This window comes from Micrasema longulum, unplaced genomic scaffold (assembly GCF_059751315.1).
Source record: "Micrasema longulum isolate JH-2025_06_02 unplaced genomic scaffold, ASM5975131v1 h1tg000137l, whole genome shotgun sequence".
In the NCBI taxonomy this organism is placed as follows: domain Eukaryota; kingdom Metazoa; phylum Arthropoda; class Insecta; order Trichoptera; family Brachycentridae; genus Micrasema; species Micrasema longulum.
In genome coordinates this window covers 37,558-60,060 of record NW_028277343.1, presented here as the reverse complement: position 1 = coordinate 60,060, position 22,503 = coordinate 37,558, and the positions used below count along the sequence as shown (strand labels likewise).

Genomic DNA, 22,503 nt, shown 5'->3' with positions numbered 1-22,503 from the left:
AGTTGCAGTAATCCTCTAGACGGTCGAGATCTGACTGCAGATCAAAGACGTCAGCTGGGGTCTTGATTGTTGCAAAAATTTTCATGTCGTCAGCAAAACAAAGCAAGCGCGAAGAGGTAAAGCATTTATCAATGTCGTTAACAAAAATTATGAAGAGCAAAGGTCCCAGAAGAGACCCTTGAGGCACCCCGCTGGGGACCCGTACCCAACTAGAAATAAAATTATTAACCACTACCGCTTGCGACCTGTTGTCTATATAAGATGAAAACCATCTGAAGAGGTCACCTCTAATACCGATTTTAGTTAATTTTTTTAATAGTAATTTGTGATCGATTCGGTCGAAGCATTTACTGTAATCGGTGTAAATAACGTCTACCTGATGACCACCGTCCATTGAATCAGTAAGGTAATCATTAAGTAAGATTAAATTTGACACAGTAGATCTCCCTTTTAGAAAACCATGTTGAGATGGACTCAGTGAGTTTTTAATGGCGGAATATAGTTGGTTATAGATTATTCTTTCAAATACTTTAGACACTATACACAGTTTAGAAATTGGTCTATAATTGGCAATGTCGGTTTTAGGCCCTTTCTTGTGGACTGGTGTTATAAAAGCGGATTTCCAAATATGTGGGATTGTGCATTCTTTGAGAGATCTTTTGAATAGCAAAGTGATCGGTACACATATAGTACTAGCAGAATTTATGAGAAAACATGCGGGAAGGTGATCAGGTCCAGCTGATTTTGAAGTATCTAGCTTTAAGAGTAGATTTTTTACATAGTCTGTGGTAATCACTATGGAATTAATATCTGAGGTATACACATGAGACGAGGTAGATGAGGGATTAGTGGAATTTCTCGATTGGATACTAGCTGGATTTAGAAAAGTGGAGTGAAAATATTCAGAAAATGCGTTGCAAATTTCAATACCAGTGTTTACTCGCATATTACCTAATACAAGACTATTAGGAATACAGTTAGATTTGGATTTGGACTTCACATACGACCAGAAATTTTTAGGTGAGTCCTCGATGGACTTTTCCACGAAGGCAATGTAAGAATCGTGACAATCCTTTTCAAGATGTTTGATTCTATCACGTAATAATTTAAAAGTTATTAGATTGGAGTGATTGCCGTAAGTCTTATATTTTCTTAAGTATTTATCCTTTTCTTTAATTGCTTTTACTAGCGCGGGGGAGTACCATATAGGATATGAACTGTTCAAAGTCTTAACAGCGGGTACAAATTTATCTCTCAGATTTGTAAAAGTATTGTAAAAAAAGTTTACGGATTCGTCAAATGATCTAATTGAGAATTCAGTATGCCAGTCGATGTTAGAGATTGTACTATTTATTGAATCAAAGTTTGCTTTATTAAACAGATATTTAGTTAGCGGTGCAGGCTTCAGGTAAGTAAGTTCAATAAATTGAGCATTAATGAAGAGAGCATTATGATGCGGGTCAATAGGTACCAATGGGTCCATACATTCACTAACATTAACAATGTCATTAGAAATTACCAAATCTAGGATCCGTCCGTACTTATTAAAAATTCCATTAAATTGCGACAAGTTATGTGTATTCAATTCATCGATAAGTAGGTACTCATCGTGACTTTGAGCATTAGAAGGCAAGTATGAAACATTATCAGTTGAAAGCCACTTAATACCGCTCAAGTTGAAATCACCTATTATCAAATATTTGTCAAGCGGGTTATTAGAAATTGTCATATTTAACTTAGAGAAAAAATTTATCAATTGGTCGGAAAAGGAATTGCCTGATTTTTGTTTACATAGGTATAGAACACATAAGTGTAGTTTGGTGCGCGTGCGGGTACCTGCGAGATTAAGAGATAGCGTTAGCCACAGATCTTCAGCGCTGGAGTTAAATGTCGGCTGGGCAATAGCTGATATTTCTTTACGTACCGCTAGGAGAACACCGCCGCCCCGCGACTGTCCCGTTGCCGTGTAATCCCGATCGCGACGCCAAACCATATAGCGGCTGTCAAATAGTTCACTATCGGAAATGTTGTCGTTTATCCACGTTTCGCATAGAGCTATAATATCGTAACTAGATATGCTTAAATTACGTTGGAATATAGTAGTCTTAGAACGTAATCCCCTTACATTCTGGTACAGTATATTTAAGTTGGTGTTAGCCATAAGAAAGATCGTAAATATTAATTAACATAATTATGAAACAAATTAAAATAGAAACATGCGAGTATTGATTCCGAAGATTACCGGTAAGTAGTTTAAGCAGAAAAAAATTAATGTAATGTGTTAGAGCGGGCGAGCGGATATAGTTTGCAATAAATGTGCGAATAAAAGAGACATAAAGATGTAGATACTTGCGTTGTAGATAAATAAAGTTAAATTGTAAGTAAACATATGAGTATATAATAATATAATAAAGCGAGCGTTTGCTTTCGAAAACAGGGGTTACAAACACATTCAAAACAATCATTGACAGTAATGCGAGTACACAAAAAATACATAAGGAAAGTGCGAGCGATATAAATAATAATAAACATATTAAATGAACTTGTTTAAATCAGTCTCAGTGTTTATAATGTGGACACTCGAAGTATCATTCAATCTCTATTCGCAATGTACCTCGATAAAGGAGGATGTATAGTTCCGAAACTGGTTGGTGATTAAATTTGTAATAAGTGGTTAAAAACAATGTTTTTTTTTTCATTACATTTTTAATAATAACAAAAGTGATTCAAATATAATTTTTAATTTCCACAATGTTAGAGAAATCGATGTGTCGAGAATCAATAATGAATACTTGGTTAAGATGGCAAAAGAAATAGAAGTCTTTAATGGCATTCAAAAGAGTCAGCTCTTTACTACTTTAAACTAAAGTAGGCAAAACATGATTCCGATTTTGAAGATAGTTAATTATATATTATGATACTGTGCTACAATAAAAGTTTCTGTTCAGAGAGCTTGTTTATAAAAAAATGACTTTTTCTAATAGGAACGCAATATTGTATCAACTTTTCACGCGTGGGCCGTGTGTCAACTTCCTCCTTGTGTCAACTTACCTCGGCCTCCTCTACTTTGATGCCCTTTTGTCTGTGTGAAGCTCAGGACGCGTATTTGTGTTTTAATGGAACGTCAATATCCTGTCGGATAGCAATGCAAGTGCTTGTAGTGATTAGATTTTTATCTTCTGTACCTTGTGGCTGGCACACGCGAGCACGCCAGGCTCTACTCTGCACAGTACACACTACACAGTTCACGCTATAGTACGTGTGTGTTGACTCGATTTGGAAGTGGAAGTAATATACGACTGTTATTCAATTTATTTTCTGTCAATCGCGCTCCCATTTTTCAGACAGCTAAACAGATACATAATAAAATAAATTGTATCGCATTTCGATACGAAGAGAATTAGAGAAACAATGATTCTGTCAAACTTTAAAACTAAAAACAGATCAGAAATATCAACATTTTCGCAAAATTATAAAAAAAAACTGTTTTAACGAAACATTTTCAGAATACGGTATTAGGTTTAAATTGATATTCAATTTCATGTGCGGAAATAAACTGTCACATATTGATTTTTAAAAATATTTTAGCTTATACGAGGGTTGCTACTTAAGTTTTAAGATATGGCAACACCAGTGTGAATATGTCAAATCTGACATTGTCATCGTAAAGATTGCTCTTTTTAATGGTACCCGTTTTCAGAACGTTTTGTCATACGAGTGGTATTTTTGTTGTTTACAGATACTTGAACAATTTTGTTGAAAAAATGGAACTAAATCGTAGACATTTTCGTGCGATGATTTTCTATAACTTTCGACGTGAATTAAACCAACAACAGTGTGCCGATCAACTCGCTGCGACTTTTGGTTATGAAGTACCATTTCGAGCCACCGTGTTTTGCTGGTTTTCAAAAAAAGTGATAACTTAGTTTTATAATTGCAATAATTTCAAAGTACAGTTACGCCGACGTTGTATGTAATACGTGCTGCGGATGCCTCGAGCGACCCTCAATCCGCGTTGCTTCTTCTTCACACCTACGGACTCCCGCCGCCGCCGTCCGCGTACTGGAAGACCGTCGATGACGATATTTCGGCTTTATTCCGCGGAACTGAGGGAGGCGAGAGTGTTTGGCTGACGAAAATGTCTCCCGGAGGCGTCTAATGACGTTCGCTTGCTCCACTTAGGGTCGGATGTGAAAAAAGAAAACGAGAAAAGACAAGTAATACTTTCCAAAAACAAAATATTCATTTATAATAAATGACGCGTAAACCGGCAGAAATATGTTTTGAATACATTTTTCAAGTGCAAATGATAGTTCGTATCAATAAGTTTGATATTCTTCACAATATAGGCTTTTATCATAAACACATACGCCCTCTGATCCTAATTTATTTAAGTTTTAAAGTGTGTTTCTTACGCGAGCTCCATACGCAAATGCCCCTAAAAAGTCATCGCACGCACGTTCGAGTTTATTAGCATTTCGAGAAATAGGCATTTGATTTAGAAATTCTCCGAGTTCAATATATAGGACTATCTGGAACAAATCGTTACTTATTCCTTCGGTACGTGCTCATTCCCAATCCACCGCCTAAACCTCTGCATTCCTTTCCAATCGGAAAAGCTCTCACGTCGGCGATATTTCCTTTTGTGCCTACGGAAAAACGACGACAGGTCACGTGACGGCTTACTGGCTCGCCCCTCCCACCGGCCGGCCCCCCGCTCCACCCTGCGAGCCCCCCTCCAGACTGCTGGCGGTCTCCGTCTGCTGGCTGAGTGCACCGCGCTGCAATAATCCAACTAGTGGTGGTAACATCACTTGGGGAAACAATAGGACTCACTAAACGGGTGCAGCGTGTCTTATTTATTTTTGTTACATCGAAGGTAAAGTGATCAGTCTCACACTTCAGGTGCAAGTCCAGGATTTATTATTTATCTTATAAGGGAACAATACAGATAACTGGGCATGTATACATAGATAATATATAAGATAAATAATATTATTAGAACTGTGTCTAATGTACACGGTTGCGGCGTTCTCCTCCACCTGATTCAATCGCCTTAATTTAAGTCTCTCAACAATTCCTCGTCTCGTTGTTTTGTTGTGATTTTTTTTAAGACAATTGTTTATTTTTTCCCGTGCTTATTTTTTACGAGGCTTATATTTGCACAAGTTGCGTTCCTTCTGACTACTCTAACTATTGCGCCAGGACCTTGTGGGATAACCGTATGTGGCCTTGTTAAGGAACCACGGAAAACTCATTCCGGAGAAGCCGAACTATTGACAGACATCAACAGACCTTCCGTTCCTGCAAGACAGTGTTCGGCATTCGGTGACCTTTTGTTTATTTCAGCAATCGCCTTTACTGTTTTAACAGTGTATGAACATATTGATTTGTCTCATCATCACATGGACCGCTACTGATTTGCGAGAGCTTTAAGCGATTCGTTCGTTTGTATCCTTCGACAAAGTGCGAAAACCAAGTATGGAAAGAAGTTTTGTCTTCAAAAATTGTGATCGACTTATAGTAAAAATATGTTTCTAATAAATAAACCAATAAACGTATAGTGAGTTGAAAACTAGCTTAAATATATATTTTCTTCGAGACAGTCAAAATAAATCCGACCTTCTAGTCCTATTTAATATTCTCAACTCACTTTTTGATGCGCCCGAACGCAATAAAATTAAATATCCCAACTAGAGACCTCAGACAAAGCTTGCTCTTTCATACCGATAACGCGATAACCATAGAACTAACTATGGTTTTCATTCCCCTATGCCCAGAATTCTTAGGTCTGCCAACAAACATACCAGTCTTGATTTCTTTGATAACAAGTTGTTGTAACAAGTTGTGATAACAAGTTTCAAACGATCACCGAATCAAATTCAATTACAAACACCTCTTCCCGCTTCCACTCCCACAAAGTCTACTATATACTATTGTCTCTTTCTAAAATCTAAAATTTCCTATGTTTAAATATGTCCTTAAAAATGCCCATTGGGCGTATATATAAATGTAAAAAATTGACTTTTGCTAACCTTCAAAGACGATAATCATTATTCATTAATTATCACAACTACCTATGTAAATCAGGGGTTAATTGCGCATTCGGATTCGTAGTTATTCGATCATCTTACCCGATTTCCCCCTTACTATTTTCAGTCAAGTCGTTCTCTAAAGACCTCCCTCGAATAATGGGGTCGTTAGTATTCACAAAGCCGTTTAACCCAATGAGGATTATTTGAAACGGTTACTTCATTACTCCGAGCAGTACAGGTATCTCCCGCCCACGAATTCTTTACATAATATTCCTTAATAAGTACGATCAAACAATAATATAATTGGAAGAAAATTTAAAGCCAAGTATGTATGTTATGTACAAAAGCTTAAAGGGAATTTAATTTTTCAGAACCGGGCCGAAATTCCTTCAGTACATTGGTACACTCACTGATGTATAATTTTGTTTTATTTGGAGGTTCAAAAAGGATACGCAAAATACATACCATTTTTAAATAAGCATTCGTATCATTCTTCATATACGTATATCGTATATCCTCAATTATAGAACTCCACCATCTTTCAAAAAATTATATAAAATAAGTGTGTAGCCTAATTAAATCAATATGAGTAAAAATAAAGATTGAGTTGAAGATAAGACGTATTGTTTTTCGTAGACAAGAAAAGAGAAAATAATAGATACGTTATTTCTGTACTAGCTACATCGACAGACGTTTCGATTTTTTTTTGTTTTATAGGGGAATAACCCGCTAAGCCTCAATTCATAAATTTGTCAGCAGGTGGGAAAGGAGAAAATTTGTAAGGAAATTATGAAAATACGTCACGACACCCATTTTTTTTTAAACTGGCAGGAATCGAACCCGCGACACCAGTTTCACAGTAAGCCGTTTCAAATCACAATACAAAATTATTTATTTATTATGGAAAGCATAGTCTTTTTAATGAACGAAGGGGTAAACCATGAACTGATAAGCGTTGAAATTTTCCACGCAGACATATAGGAGCGTTAGGACTATGAAGTACATTGAACAGAAGTGAGAGGGAGTGATAGTCTGTCTAATTTTGAGCCATTTCAGTTGCCTACGATAATCAGAAATGTGGTCATATTTCCTAAGACCAAAAATGTACCTTATGCATGTATTCTGAAGTCATTCAAGTTTATCGAGTTGCTCACAGCTTAAATCAGTCGTGGAAACATCAGCGTAATCTAGAATGGGTAGTAGTAATGCTTGTACAGGGGTGCATTTAGTATTAATGGGTAGCTAATTTAATTAATGGGTACAAGGCCAAGGTCACGGACTTCCGAAGATGAATTATTTATAATCGACTCGTTGATTTTATATGAATCGTTTCGTTTTTTAGAACGACTGCGCTAAAAAGTCATTTGCTGACACTTATTAATGTTAATAGTCAATCTGTTTTTTAAACCTAATAATAATCATAATAAAACAGTTTGTTTCCATTTTTGTGCATCTTACTATTTCCTTTAATTACGTTTATAAGGGAAGGAGTGTACTGTACCACCTCGGGTATTTTTTGTTTTTACTAATTGTTTCGATACTCGAGTGAGATGGGAAAAGGTAATTGTGGCCGATACGTTTACTTCAAATCAAGTTGGGTATAATAAAATCGCTTATAACTAGTAACATCATCCGCAGCAAAACTGTTCGAGAAATAATGAAGCAAACAAAAGAGAGTCGACCCATTTGGGATATATGTACATACAATGTGATTTTTTACCAGATACTCTTCCAGGAAGAGTAACCCACACAAGTTCATCGATGATATCGGTACAATGTACTTGCTTAGCACAAAATTCACGACGGACTGCTGCAAGCACTCTGCCACTACGTGCGCCCCCACCGCCCACCTGGAGCTCGTCGAAAAACTTCATAACGTTGATCGAAAAGGTTATCTATCAAAAATGCTTTCCGTTTACCAATATTCTGTCATTGCTTTGACATCATAGTCATTCCGCAAAATAGATTGGTAAAATTTGTCTGTTTTGATTCCGAGTCTGCGAACGTTTTGCTACAGTGAGTTAAGCGTATTAGGCATGGCTGGAGTTATTAGATAAAATACTTTGAAAATAATAAATGGGCTCTCATTAAAAAAGAGTACATATAGTTAATCGATGCACCATTTATATGAATTAATTTACGCAATTTACTAGAAAGCGTCAATAAATGTCGAATAGAAGAATATGATATGCCAACTGTACATTTATATATGGCACAAATTGTGTAAATATATGTATATTTCGTTGAATAAAAAAAATAATTATGGCGTTGATAAAAAAAACTTACAGAAACGTGATATTCTAAATATGCCTCAGAGTAATAATGCGTCAAGCTATAGAGGAGCTCAAACGTAGGAGAACCATTATATGACTATTGGGTATTAAGTTAGCTACAGTTCGCGGCAAAACAATGGCCCCTACTCAGGTCGAGAATTGCCAAACGGATATTAATTTGCATTGGAAATACTTTTGAATATGTACCTGTGTATTTATGCAATTTATTTTTCTATAATTCGCCTATATTTATTTTATAAAACTGAAAATACATGTGTGTGTTTATTTTTTTATTTATTTATTCATTTTATTCACAATAAACTTATGTTACATTTATTGAGACATAAATCCCAACTCCATGGAACCAAAGTCCTGTGTTGAGTTTGTTTGTTTGTCCGTTACATCTCCGAAATGGCGAGTCGTAGCTGCCTAAAATTTAGACACGTCATTTTAAATGCGATTTCAAGGTTATCATTACTATTTTCGAGTAAAATTTGAATCGACTTCTACTCGATAAAAACTCAAACTTTATATGAATGCCTAGTGCGGCCCCGACATATTGCCCGTAATCAACTATCATTTTCAACAGTAATTTCAACATTCACACTAAGGCCCAGTAGGTAGTTTTTTTAATTTTTTTATTAAATCATACAATTTTTTTTTGTACTCCCAGGAGTTACAACAAACTCATTTTGGGACAGAATAATATTTACATAAAGGTATGGTAATAATAATAATATAGTTGTAATGGCCATCGGTTCGAATTCGTCACGGCAGTGACATCTGTTGAGAAAATATGAAGTCAACCGAAAAGGACTACGTATTTGATTAGTTAATCAAATACGTAGTTTTAATGGGCGTCGACAGATGGCTCGCCTGGTCTTCCGTCACTGCACACGGGCGGAAATACATTAAAAATTATTATTGCAAATTTCGCCATATTGGGCACGCCACTGGGTTTTTGTAATCTCCTTTTAAATCTTCGAAATAATCGCGAAGGTGTTAAAATTCAGAATCAACAGTTAATCCATCTCCTAGGAAGTGACCAGGAAGACGAATTGGATGCAGACCAGGACTTCGGGATTGCCCAGGTCAGTTGTATTCAATTTTCTTTGACGGATTACCTGTCGGTTGGGTTCGAACTGTTGGCCATTATTATATAAATTAACTTTTGATTGTTACTTAAGAATCAAAACTGCAAAACAAGAAACATGTATAGCTTGTGGATGACATAACATTATACAATAGTAACAAGTCATAACATGTACATAAAACTGAAATAAGATAGCAAGCAAGTATATAATACAAAGAAATTAAAACAATTCATTATAAAAATTCATATTAAATATACACATATTGTAAGAAAGAAATATCCGATGAAAAAGACGAACTTAAAAATGAATTTCACCTTCCACGTACCCCCTCAAGTAGTAATTTTTTAAATGAATACAGTCATTTTTTGGCGTTCTATAGGACTCCGGTAGCCTGTTGTACTCGCTACAAGCGAGGTACAGCAGAGACCTTAGACCATGCCTTGTCGCGCGTGATCCAGGTACGTGAATATTTTGAATCTGTCGCGTATTATACTGGTGGACGTCACGATTGGAGGTATAGCCAATATTAATGAGGGAGTCTTTATTTACACCTTGAAGCACCGTTTTTACAATCTCATAATACGGTATGACCAAAAATGGGAGAATGTCAGTTAGTTTTGAAATGTCTTTGACATGCGTTTCCATTGGTATACCGTTTCTGTTTCTTATAGCTCTATTTTGTATTACTTGTATTTCTGAAACACACTTTTTTGTGGCGAATCCCCAGATGCACGACAAGTATACCAAATGACAGTGTATCATTGAAAAGTACACTGCGCGGCGTAGTGAGATCGGAAGAACTCCCCTAAACCTATGCATTATACCAGCGATTGAAGAGATTTTAGACTTAACATAATCAAAATGGTGAATCCATGTGAGCTGTGAATCTATGTAGATTCTCAAATTTTTGTCACGTCAGTCTTTTCAAGATAATCATTTCCAAGAGCGATATTGAGATAAATATTTCGTTTTTCACCAAATGTAATGTAGTTAGATTTTTTAATGTTGGGACTGAGCTTGTTGATACGAAGCCAACTTGCGAGATGGTGAACACCTAGTTGCATTTCGTTGATAAATTTAACGCAGCAACCAAGTAAATGTGCAATAAATAATAAACATATTGAACGTGGCGCAGCTAACTAATAAGGACCATTAGTAACACGGTGTGATGTAATAATGAATAATGAACTTAGTAACCGTGTTAATGGAAGGTGGAAATAGGTTATAGATTTGAATTTCATAATACTCAAATTCCCTTTGACAAACAGTGGTGTTGTTTGTGTCGAGGGTCTTGTGGTTATATTATCGGTTTGTAGTGCGTTGTTGGGGTCATGTGTGCAAAGATATGAATCTGGAGCCTTATGCTGGAAAGATGTGACATTTTGTCATCCACTCGACAATAGTCGATTGGGCATCTCGATTGCTTTGTCATAATGCTATTCTTGAAAACTCTCCGACAATTTAATTACAAAGTTGAATGAGAAAGTGGCAACACTAACAAATCCATATTTATCTATAGCTCTCCTGGTCTCCTGCCACACGTAAACCTTTATTGTTGGTTGTCAGACTTCTTATGAAAAAAAAAAAGAAAATGTTTTACTGAGACACCGCAACAGTGATAATTTTTATTTGCCTTTGACATAACACACATGTTCATGTTATTAGAAATATTTCATATTTATTTAATATATTTTAAAAACATATTGTATAATATTATATCTCAAATAAGTATTTTGACATTGACAAGCGTAAAACAACTTTGAAATCATGTTTCTAGTGAAACTTAATTTGATTATAGATTAAAAATAAGCACAGTTATATTTGTTGCGCATTTGTTTATACGTTGTCATCATACCATTAATCAGCGTTGTAAACTTTAATTTAAATTACAAAAAAAATACCTACTCGTCATTCAAACACGAATGCCGAGCGTTTTACAAGAAAGAAGTTTGACAGCTAAAGTTACGGTGTCGCATTCGATTGTCAATGTAGAGTGCTTTGGGACACTCGAGATAAACTCGATTGGTTTTCGATAGACTGCATTCGTATGGGTGGTTCAAGAATGCTGTCAGTCGCCGAATTACGGAAGTCGCATACGCCCCTGTGGCACTACGATTCGTGTTAAAATGTACATACAAATATGTGAGTACCGACCGAATGAAATCAAAGAAAGTATCGCAATCTTTATTGTAGATCTGCTGAAAAGCCGCAATCCCCGCGTTGTTTTAATGTATGGGGAACATTAATTACACTTCGCACTGCACTAAAATTACCGGCTTCACAAATATTATGCAATATGTAACTTCATAGCGCCGACGTAGGCAGTAGGCACTGCATACTGCATACTGCAACTGCACAGAGATTTATACCCGATAAGGAAGGTGCTGCGAAGGCCATGCCAACTCTAGTGCCTACCTACTACACAACATAATATGTAATGTGTAATATGTAATGTGTACCTAAACTCGTGAGGGCCCGACAACTTACGATAGCAGAACTCTTGTAGGAAACCAATGAATGAAATGACTCGCCTAGAGTCTGTATTGAATGCCGCAGCGAGTTCAGTCATTTCACTCCACTACTTCGGGAATCACACTGGCTACGTTTACCGCAGAAGGTGGAATACAAACTCTGTTGGCTTATGTATAAGTCACTGCACAACTCTGCTCCAGAATATCAAAGGGAACTCTGCATTCCAGATGAAGTAGCTGACAGACGTCTTACGCTTAGATCAGCTACATCAACGTCGAAAGAAAAAGTTATTATACCTCTACGCAAACAGCGCACTAAATTTGGCGAACGCGCATTTGCGGTCGCAGGCCCTACGGCATGGAATGCTCTCCCAGCAGAGATCCGAAACTGTGAGAGTGAAGTGATGTTTCGGAAGAAAATTAAAACCCACTGTTCTCTAAATCATTTGAATAAATTCTTAGCATGTGGTGACAAAGTACATTATTTTATTAGTATTATATTACGAAAATGGCGCTATATAAGTTATCCACAATAATAATAATTATTATTATTGAACCTCCCGACAGCCTACAGTTCGGGCAATATAAGAAGATACTTTTGACAGCTCACAATAGTGTTGTGGCGGTCTTTTTTCTTTCGATTTTTGATATCAATTTATCCATTTTGAATGATTTTCCATCAAATGAGGTGAATAGAAACGGGTTCTCATACTTACAGGTAAATTAACTTTCGTCGAGGCCACGCATAGGTACATAGTTATTTTTTTATTATAATTATTTTTTTCAAAAAAGTTTCAAAAAATTATAAAATATACATAATACAAGGCATGGAAACGGATTCAAAATGATAAATATATAATACAATAGATAAAACAAAAAATAAAAAAGTTTCAAAATTATATGTATGTACATACAAGCTGAAGGAGTATAAGAGTGCAAATGTTAAAAAAAAATACAAAAATAAAAAAGTTTTTAAAATTAACAAAGTATATGTCAGGCTAAAACAGTATGAAAAGCATATTTATTTATTTATACGTGTATGATTCATATCATTAATTGTAGTGCTTTTGCACTTATAGATTACGCAGACAGGGTAAAGTCTAAGCTTATAACCGAGTTGCACAGTTTAAACTCGCGCTGTGCCAGCGGGTACCCTGCAAGACATCGGACCCTCCCTCCCTCCTGAAATTATAAATCCATAATACAAGCTAAAAAAGTATGGAAAAGGATAAAAATCATTTCAAAAGTACCAAAAATTACATATACAATCGAAAACGGTAAAATATTCTAAATTATATGTTCAAGATGCGCATTCTCTGGATCAACTTTTATTATTTATTTGAAGTACTTCTGGAAAAAATAATTCTTCAATTCACGCGTCGTGTATTTGGAAATATGTAAGGGGAAACCCGCATTCCCACGAACCATCCGGGTCTTAGTAATCTCTGTTCGTTTTATAATATTTTTCACATTTTCGAAAAAAATTCTTACTGAAAATACCGTATATTGTTCATAGAAATACAAACATATGAAATATTTCCATATTAACACGAAAAATATTGCCGTAAAAAATCAATTAACATAAATATTTTACGTTAACCTCATGCACGGCAACCCTAACGCGTTAACCAATAAACGACAAGTTGGACATAAAATAAGTTTTTTTTTTTAAATAGTGAATAATAATAATTGAATAAAATATAATTTTTACAGAAAAGTAACACTCTGTATACAAGTTTTACATCTGTGTGAGTATTGTGATGGCTTCAACTTAGGCTGCGTTATCTACAAGATTTGATACGCTTGGTACTTACTCAAAATAAATAAAGTTAATAAAAAACATAAAAGCAGTTTAATTTGGTCATTCAACAGGAATACATAAATCAATGTAAAACAAAATATTACAAGAGATAAAGTTATTATATGACTCCCACAAAAATTATGATACAACAATGATATTAACAGATGTAGATTTGTACAATTCTATTAAAGTAATAATTGCTTTATTTAGATTAACTCGGAAGTGTCATCTTTTAACGTACTGAATCGTAGTATGGATCACATACAACATACACCACATGTAATACGATGAAAACGTGACTCGGATAACCCATGCCCACGCTCACGCCGCTGGCGCTGTTTACCATAAATAAGAATGATAAAACTATTTTTTTTTCTATAATGTTTTTCAATCACATTCACTCACACTACTATCACTCTCCACTGAACTGTCGTCGCTGCTGTCAACTCTCACATTAATCATAATTTTACCATCTAAAACACTATCTATTCTCACAGCTCTGGACAGTGCGAGACCTACTATATTGTGACCATAGCTCGTCTTAAGTCTTAAGTGACCATCGCGCATGTATTTCTTATTTTTTAAGGTTCAGCTATTTTTAATTATCACATAAATAAGGTCGACGTCAAAATTATCGTTGATTAAATTTAATAATTCGTATGGCGAATTCCTTATATAATTTAATGAAATAACATATTACAACAGAGATGAAGAACATTTAAGAGAAGGTAATATATAAGTCTAGGCATCTACAGAGCTTATGACCTGTCAATGGCTGGTTTAAGTGGCCACTTTACACACTGTGTAACATTCACCATTCTGCCCATATTTGAACATCTATATTCCTTCAATTCTTCATCTCTGTTGTAATATGTTAATATAAACAGCTCCCCGGGGAGTTGAATCCAGTCCTTGTCTACAAAAATTTCGACAAACTCAAAATATTGTTGGTTAATAAAATAAATAAAACAACTCTGTTTTTAACCATATTTTTTCCACCTACCGGTTTCAAAGCAAACAAGCTTCTTCTTCAAGATTTACGTAACCAATTAATTATTTCTTATTTATTTTATTCATACTAAATACTACACGTGAAGCTGATAAATCAAGTTTTTTTTTCCTAAAAGGATGGTAATTTGAGATGCATATTTTCGAAACTAGACAAGAATGGACTAAAAGAAATATTGTTTATTTGGTCATAATTATTTTTTTCTTATAAATCACTTTTTTAATTTCCAAGATTTCCAAGTTGTCTAATTATAATATTTTATTTTAAACACGAAGTACTTTTGATCCGGTGTCTTTATTAAAAAGACTTGATTTATTAGCTCCACGAGTAGTATTAAGTAAACATGGATAAAATAAAATAAGAAATAATTCATTAGTTACGTACGCCTTGACGAAGAAGCTTTTTTGCTTTGAAACCGGTAGGTGGAAAAAAATATTAAAATGTTGTTTTATATGTTTTATTATAATGAATTACCATAAAATTAGTGCTTAAAATATAAAATTTACGCACAATATTTTATATTATATATTTTTCTTTTTTATGTTATTGTTTTATTAGTATATTACTACTTACGCTCTAAAGATAAAAAAATCTCCATCTTAGAACAGGCTGTGCCATGTTAGATAGAGACTATCATAAACAGAGAACACTCCGTTTTCATTTTACATTAATTGGTTTTGTATAGATTCCCTGTTATTAAGTATGTAAATTATTTTTTTTGCAATAAATTTATAAGTAAAATAATATAGTTCGATATTCAATATAAAGTCGATATTGTCAATCGATAGTGAGGTTTTTCGGCGGCACATAACTATTGCGGCGACTTCAACAATCAAGTACGGCATTTGTTTCTGACACTTAGCTGTCAATATTTACAAAACTTCATGAGCGTGTAAACGTCAAAAGTCTATTTTTAAATTGCCTGTAGAATAATGTGTCATAAATAAATACTTAATAATGATCATGAATCATAAAGCCGCGCCGATTGCTAAAGCGAAAAACACCCTGAAATAAACAGAAACACCCAAAAATAACAAAATGCAGCACGCCGACACATAATTGAACAAATTATTGAGACTTTCACCGATACATGCTGCGACCATAGAATTAAGAATAGTCCAGAAGGAGCGTAGAATCATATTTGAATACATCGGACTGTGTCCAAAAATCTCTCCACTTTGCCCCACCTTTGCCGCGCGCATGTGTAAAGTCGTCGCGTAATATTGCCAGATCGCGAAAAATATAATCATACAACAAATGTAAGATAACTATATTTTTTTAAAAAGCAATTTGTTAATTTCTCTAAAATTTTATAGTTTATGCGGCAACATTGATTGAAATAATAGAGTAGATAAGTAAAGGGTCATTTAATAAGTAATTTAATTTATGAACTTTGAACTTAAAAAATAAAACAAATATTATTTTATTTAAAATTTATATTTTTATGTCATGTTAAATTATATTTTATGTTCTAAAGATAATGTCGGTCAAATGTCCACCACGGCGTTGTTTAATCCGAGAGGCCCAATTTTCATTAGTTCTCTCATTAGATGAGCAAAGTAGCGTAAAAAAATTTACTACCCTGGCAACACTAACAAAATGTCCATTTTGTTTTTTTTTTACAATTTGACAGATGGAAAAAAGATAGATTTTTTAAAGTAATGCATTTGCTACTTACACATGAAATGTGATCTCATCCTATTTCTTTAAGATTCAAGCAGTATTTCTACACTTTAAAACGACACAACACGGCCATAGTTGAATTCAAATCGGGAGTTGCGTATTGAGCGACGTCTACAAAGAAACTAATGGGTCAAAACGAAAAACTGCTCCTTTAAGAGTAGTTTAGTCGCCTTCTGTTTGATGCGCGTATGCCGTTTCTGGACTATTCTTAATTCTAAGGCTACGACTCGCAATAATAATTGTTCAGCGTTCAATAAGGAGCGATTATGTTTACCCACGGGGGTGAGAGTAAAGATCATGATCTCAAGATTAGCATATATTATATTTGATTTATTGGCTTCCGCACAATTTCGACTCAGAATGAAAGTAGGACGTAGGGAAATCAATCAATCATCGTAATAACTCGTCGTGGATGAGTTTATGGCATAATGACTCCACTGCATGTCGGACGTCCTTGGAAAGGTCTCCGAGGGGCTGTTTGTAGGGGCGGAGGTGGACGATAACCCCTGCCGGGGGGCGATAACGTTGCGAGTGCTGTAAATATAACACTTTTCTTTTAATATGTCACTATAAATGGCGCAGCGAGTTTGTTTTTAAAAAATCAACTTAAAATTATTTAAAAAAATCTACTATAGCTCTATTATACGAGTACTAAAATTAAAATATAGAGCCATTATTATTCTTAAATTATGCTAAGTTCGAAATTTTCAGGAACAATAATATGTTTTTAACATAGTGTAAATAATATACGTATGAATTATGAATCCCATCGCGTTACTAAACGACGTAATTTTTTTTTTTATATAAAAAAAAAAATACTTAACAAACTTATAAAACCCACTTTAATTTTTAGTCGTACGTCGACCGGTTGCGAGGTCACTTACATTTCATCATCATCGCCATTACCTTTCCGCACCTAACGGTGCATAGGGCACTGCATTGTTTCTTGATCATTTCTGTTACATGAAGGTAAGATGATCAGTCTTAGGCTTCATGTGCCAGTCCAGGGACTATGAAATATTCTAGTGTAAATCCTTTTAAAATAATTATTTCATGCCAACCATGTCAGGAATCGAATCCCAGACCTCTCGCATGGTAGGCAAACGCGTTGACCACTACACGACGAGGCCGAGATACGCTTACATTTAGTTACCTGAAATTTGAAGACCCAAATTATATACCATAATAATTTATTACAATTTTCTTTAATATTCAGGCAGTTATTTTTTTATTCAAATTTTGAAATAGAATTCATGTCTACATATCCAACGCCAAGGATTTTTCAAAAATAATTTCTGCTTCACCTAAGGGAAACATTTAATAATGATTATTGATATCACTTTATGAATGTTATTGAGAAAATTTCACCTTTATTCCCAAAGAAACTTTATTGACTTTTAGCTGAAAATCACATAAAATAAAATGGATGTTTTGGCAATTTACGATTTCTCGGATCTAACAAAGGGGCGATTAAAATCTAAATGTGATCGGAGATCTCTCTCTGGAGGCTCTCTCTGGTCTCCTCCAGCCTTCTGTCCCCCACATATCTCTGGTCCTCTGCCCTCGACTGGAGGCCTCGCAGTTGAATATACCGTATTTATGATGAAGACTATATTTCTTCATCAGCTCCAATAAATTTGGCGAAATCTTTTTTATTATGGTCAATTCACAACTAGCGGACACATAAAACTGCCGCCCGTTTCCGATTGATAAGAGTTTTTCATTGTTCGAAGGCTTTGTTTCTAGGCCAAGTTTTCATATTATTATTTTTTAGTTTAAAAGTCTCGATTTTACTTCGTTACACGCAAATACGTGCTTGTTTCGTTTGTGGATTCAGGACGACATTGGATTATTCTGATAAATTATTATTCTGAATTGAATTGTCAATAATATATTATTAATATATAAAGCATTCACTTTGTGGTCAAACATTCTACTAAATGTTATTAAATATTTGTATATAACCACTAACCGACTTTTTCTATGTCTACCGGTTTTAAACGTACTCGTCTCTTCGTCAGGACACCAATTAAACCAACATGCAAACCAATATACAAAACCCACTATACACCTTCACCATAGTTGTTGCACAAAAATATAAAACCAACACGACATGCATTTTAATAAGCGCATGCACTGATTAGGACAAACATGCACTGATTAAATTATGAAAATATTCTCTTGTTTGAGAATTAATGAAAAAAATAGAGGGGATGGAGGGAGGGGATAAGCTTAATAGGTTTTATAGGGTGACCATCACAGTGGAACATCGTATTAAGCTTATCTCCTCCCTCCATCCCCTCTACTTTTTTCATTAATTCTCAAACAAGAGAATATTTTCATAATTTAATCAGTGCATGTTGGTCCTAATCAGTGGTGTCCTGACGAAGAGACGGGTACGTCTCGAAACCGGTAGACATAGAAAAGTCGGTAAGTGGTTATATACCAACATATCAATAGTAGTTTGACGAGCAGCTACAAATAAACTTGATATCGTGGACTTATAAGATAGTAAAGAATTGGACAGAATGTCTGCAGCCGTTCCATAAGTGTTACCTAACCTATGCAGTCTCGGTATCAATGAATTGTTTTGTTGGTTGGAAGAAGTACTGGAGCAATGAAACAATAAAGTACTCCTAGTGTTGACAGCAGGTACTCTAAAATTAATCAATTCAAGTATTTTTGGTACGTCAAAAAGAAATAGAAAAGATAAAAAAATGTTATACAAAAAAATGTTAAATTAGTTTTGATAGTGAAATTAGGAACAAATACGAGAGCAAATCAAAATTTATCAGGAAAAGAAAACGTTGACATTTATATTTTTGACCCAGTTTATAAATGAATTGTTGGTATAAGATAGCCTTAATGATCATTTTCCGTTGTGTCTATAAAGTATGAGTTATACAGTTTAGGTTCATTTTTGTTACACGAAGGTAAGATGATCAGTCTTACGCTTCAGGTGCCTGTCCAGGGAATATGACATATTACAGTTTAAAAACATATTTTTAAATACATATTTCAAGTCAATCATATCGGGAATCGAACCCTAGACCTCTTGCACGGTAAGCAATGCGCTGACCACTACAACAAGAGGCCGAGATACACTTACATTTAGCCACCTGAAATTTGGAGAGGCCTAAATTACATACTATAATAATTTATTACAATTTTCTTTAATATTCGGCAATTATTTTTTTATTAAAATTTTTAAATAGATTTTATGTCTACATATCCACGCCACGGATTTTTCCAAAATAATTTCTGTTTCACCTAAGGGAAACATTTAATAATGATTATTGATATCACTTTATGGGTGTTATTGAGAGAATTTCATGTTTATTCCCAAAGAAACTTTATTTACTTTTGGCTGAAAATCTTCTAGTGCATGTCGGGAATCAAACCCGAGACCTCTAGGCAAACACGCTGACCGTTACACCTCGGAGCGGACGAACATTAGTAAAATTAGTAAAATCAAAATATAACATGGTAAAGATAGAAAGCAATATTTCTACTGTAATACTTCTATGTTAACTATCCTTTAAAAACCTATAAAATTTATGGTTTAAGCAGTGGTGTAGTCCTGAATCAAAAATTACCGGAGCGCACCGCCACCACTAAGGTGAAGTGGGAGGGAAGTGGGAGGGGGGAGAGGGTGCACATGTTTAGACTTTTGCGAGTTATCGGCAATAAATACATTTGTTGTTATTTCGAACTGTTTGAAGAGACTTAAGTAGATATATTTTTGAAACGTATTATTTGTTCCTGGCCAGAGCCAAAGCGCCGCGCCGTTCCGCTCAGATAAAAAGTGCCGGAGCCCCGCTCCGGTGCGCTCCGACCCGACTACACCACTGGCTTCAAGCACTTACTATGTGGTTATTCATTATAATAAAATAACTTGTAGTTAATTATACCGTGATGATAAGCTCGTGTAGCTTTGAAATCGGTCGGTCGAAAAAAATAAAAGTAAGTAATTGGTTAAAAGCAAAGTTGTTTTTTATTTAGTTTTGTTTAAAAACCTATTTGTCGAATTTCAAAAGCGAGATTTCGCTCGAGCTCGAGAAATGTGTTCTCAATTCTACCCGTTTCAACTCGGCCTTTGATTCTAAATAATTCGCATTTTCAAACGGAATCGAGACAATTATTATTTATTGGAGAGCTCGTAAAACAATATTTTATAATGGCCATAAAAATATGGTTCCGTCTCCCGCCAGCGTCAAGTCGTCATGCCGTCATGTCGTCCCCGCGGACAAAAGTAGGAATGCCAATTTAAGCCATTTCACTCGAGAAAATTAGTTTATTGGTGAAATTTTACGATTTTTACTTCTCATATAAACTTTTACCGTCAGTTATACACAATTATTATCAAAATATTAAATTCATCGTCTCCTTTTTTATATAACAAAATTTTAAGGAACCTTTTTTTCAGTAAGAGAAAAATCAGTATTATTGTTAGAGCTCAGTCGGAAAATTGATCTGTAACTATGTTCCAGGCAGATGTTTTCTTTTTAATAACTTTGAAATGCAACACAATTTCATAATTTTTGTTTGATTGTATTGATATGTATTGCTTTTAACAATATTTTTAAAATACGAGGTCGATCAAGTGGCCGCCAATTACCGTGGCGCAAATGCCAGCTCTTTCAGGCATATTTATATGATTAATAAGTCCCTAAAACCCTTTGGTTTGGTTAACAGGTCATCCAGCGACTTTAATAATATGTTCACAGTTAAAGCACTTTATTGTTCACTTGTTCGTCCTCTTTTAGAATATGCCTCCGTGATCTGGTCTTCCTTCTATGTGGGCCGGATATATCATATTGAACGGTGAAACGTCACTTGCTGAGGAAAGTAGCATGGATAGTCGGCCTCGAGAGGGGAGACTATTTTTACGGAGAAATGGAGTCAATGTTGAAAATTTAAAGTTTACAAAAACGCAGAAATAATAACATGGCCTCTATATTCGTGTTTAATTTACTAATGGCTTAATTGATGTACCATCGTTACTGGTACTAGTGCCATTCAATGTTCCAAACCGTCGGTAGCGAAATAATAATGTGCTGTTCTTCGATCAGCACAGTGCAAACTATGGCTTGCGAGCACCCATGTCCCGATTGTGTCGCATTGTACTCGAGGCAAGATCTGGACTTTTTTGGTGTAAGTCTTTCTAGATTTAAACAATCATTAAGATAGACCAGACCGTGTCTCGAGGTAGTAATTTTGCATTTTTGCGCCACCCTATTCAAGACCAAAACCTAGCATCGACCTAATCAAAACCTGGCATCATCCTAGTCTAGACTCTAAACCTGTTAACCAATATATTCGACTGGCCTATCGACCAACCTTATTAACCCCGCGCAGTATGAAAACCGCACCAATACTGCCTTGGCACTATACAGTAACTATTCGAGGGTGTTGTGGTCGTTTCAGGGCCCCAATGCCCCCAATAGCGGCTATTCGGTTTATTTCCAAAGCCAGCTAAGTTGAAATGTGCCTCGTCGCTATAAAGTAAGATAAGATATTGCTTTTAGCAATAAGACCGCAAATGCACGTGTATATTTTTCTAACGGAATTACCCGCCAAGCCTCTATTTAAGACGCCTGTCCGCAGGTGGGAAAATGAGGAGATGGAAGGAAGGAAAAATACACCACAACACTCGGACTATTTAAGAAAAAAACATTATTTGATTTTTTCCTGGTGACCGAACCCGCAGCGCCAGTTTCACAGTCAGCCGTCTGACCGACTGCGCCCGCATTGAAGTCTTAAATAAATGAATAAATAATGTTTCGTTTCCAGCTGGACGGGTCCACGCACCGCGCGCGCGTGACGCGGGCGGGCGGCGGCGTGGGGGCCAACCTGGCGCGCTGTCTGCGCGCGCTGGGCTCGGGGGCCGCGCTGCTGGGGGCGGCGCGCCCCGGGGCCGAGCCCGCGCGCTACGTGGCCGTGCTGGACGGCGCCGGCGAGTGCCGCGCGGCCTTCGGGGACATGGGGGCCCACGAGGACATCACCCCCGACCTGGTGAGCACTCAGCGACACACTATTTATTTGTTCATACATCTTCATCATTTCCCTTTAGTGAAGCATAAGGCACTGCATTTGTAAACCAAATGCAATGTATTTCATCTGTTACTTTTATAGAC

The 22,503-nt window shown here is 35.6% G+C and overlaps 1 protein-coding gene across 1 annotated transcript in view; it reads left to right on the top strand.

Annotated features, from left to right (window-relative positions):
* Positions 1-22,503, top strand: part of LOC148284249 (uncharacterized) — a 556,808-nt gene that overhangs the window by 496,813 nt on the left and 37,492 nt on the right. The window contains exon 3 of the mRNA XM_088242419.1: positions 22,160-22,381. Coding sequence (XP_088098545.1) covers positions 22,160-22,381 — 222 coding nt within the window. The remainder of the gene's footprint in view (positions 1-22,159; positions 22,382-22,503) is intronic.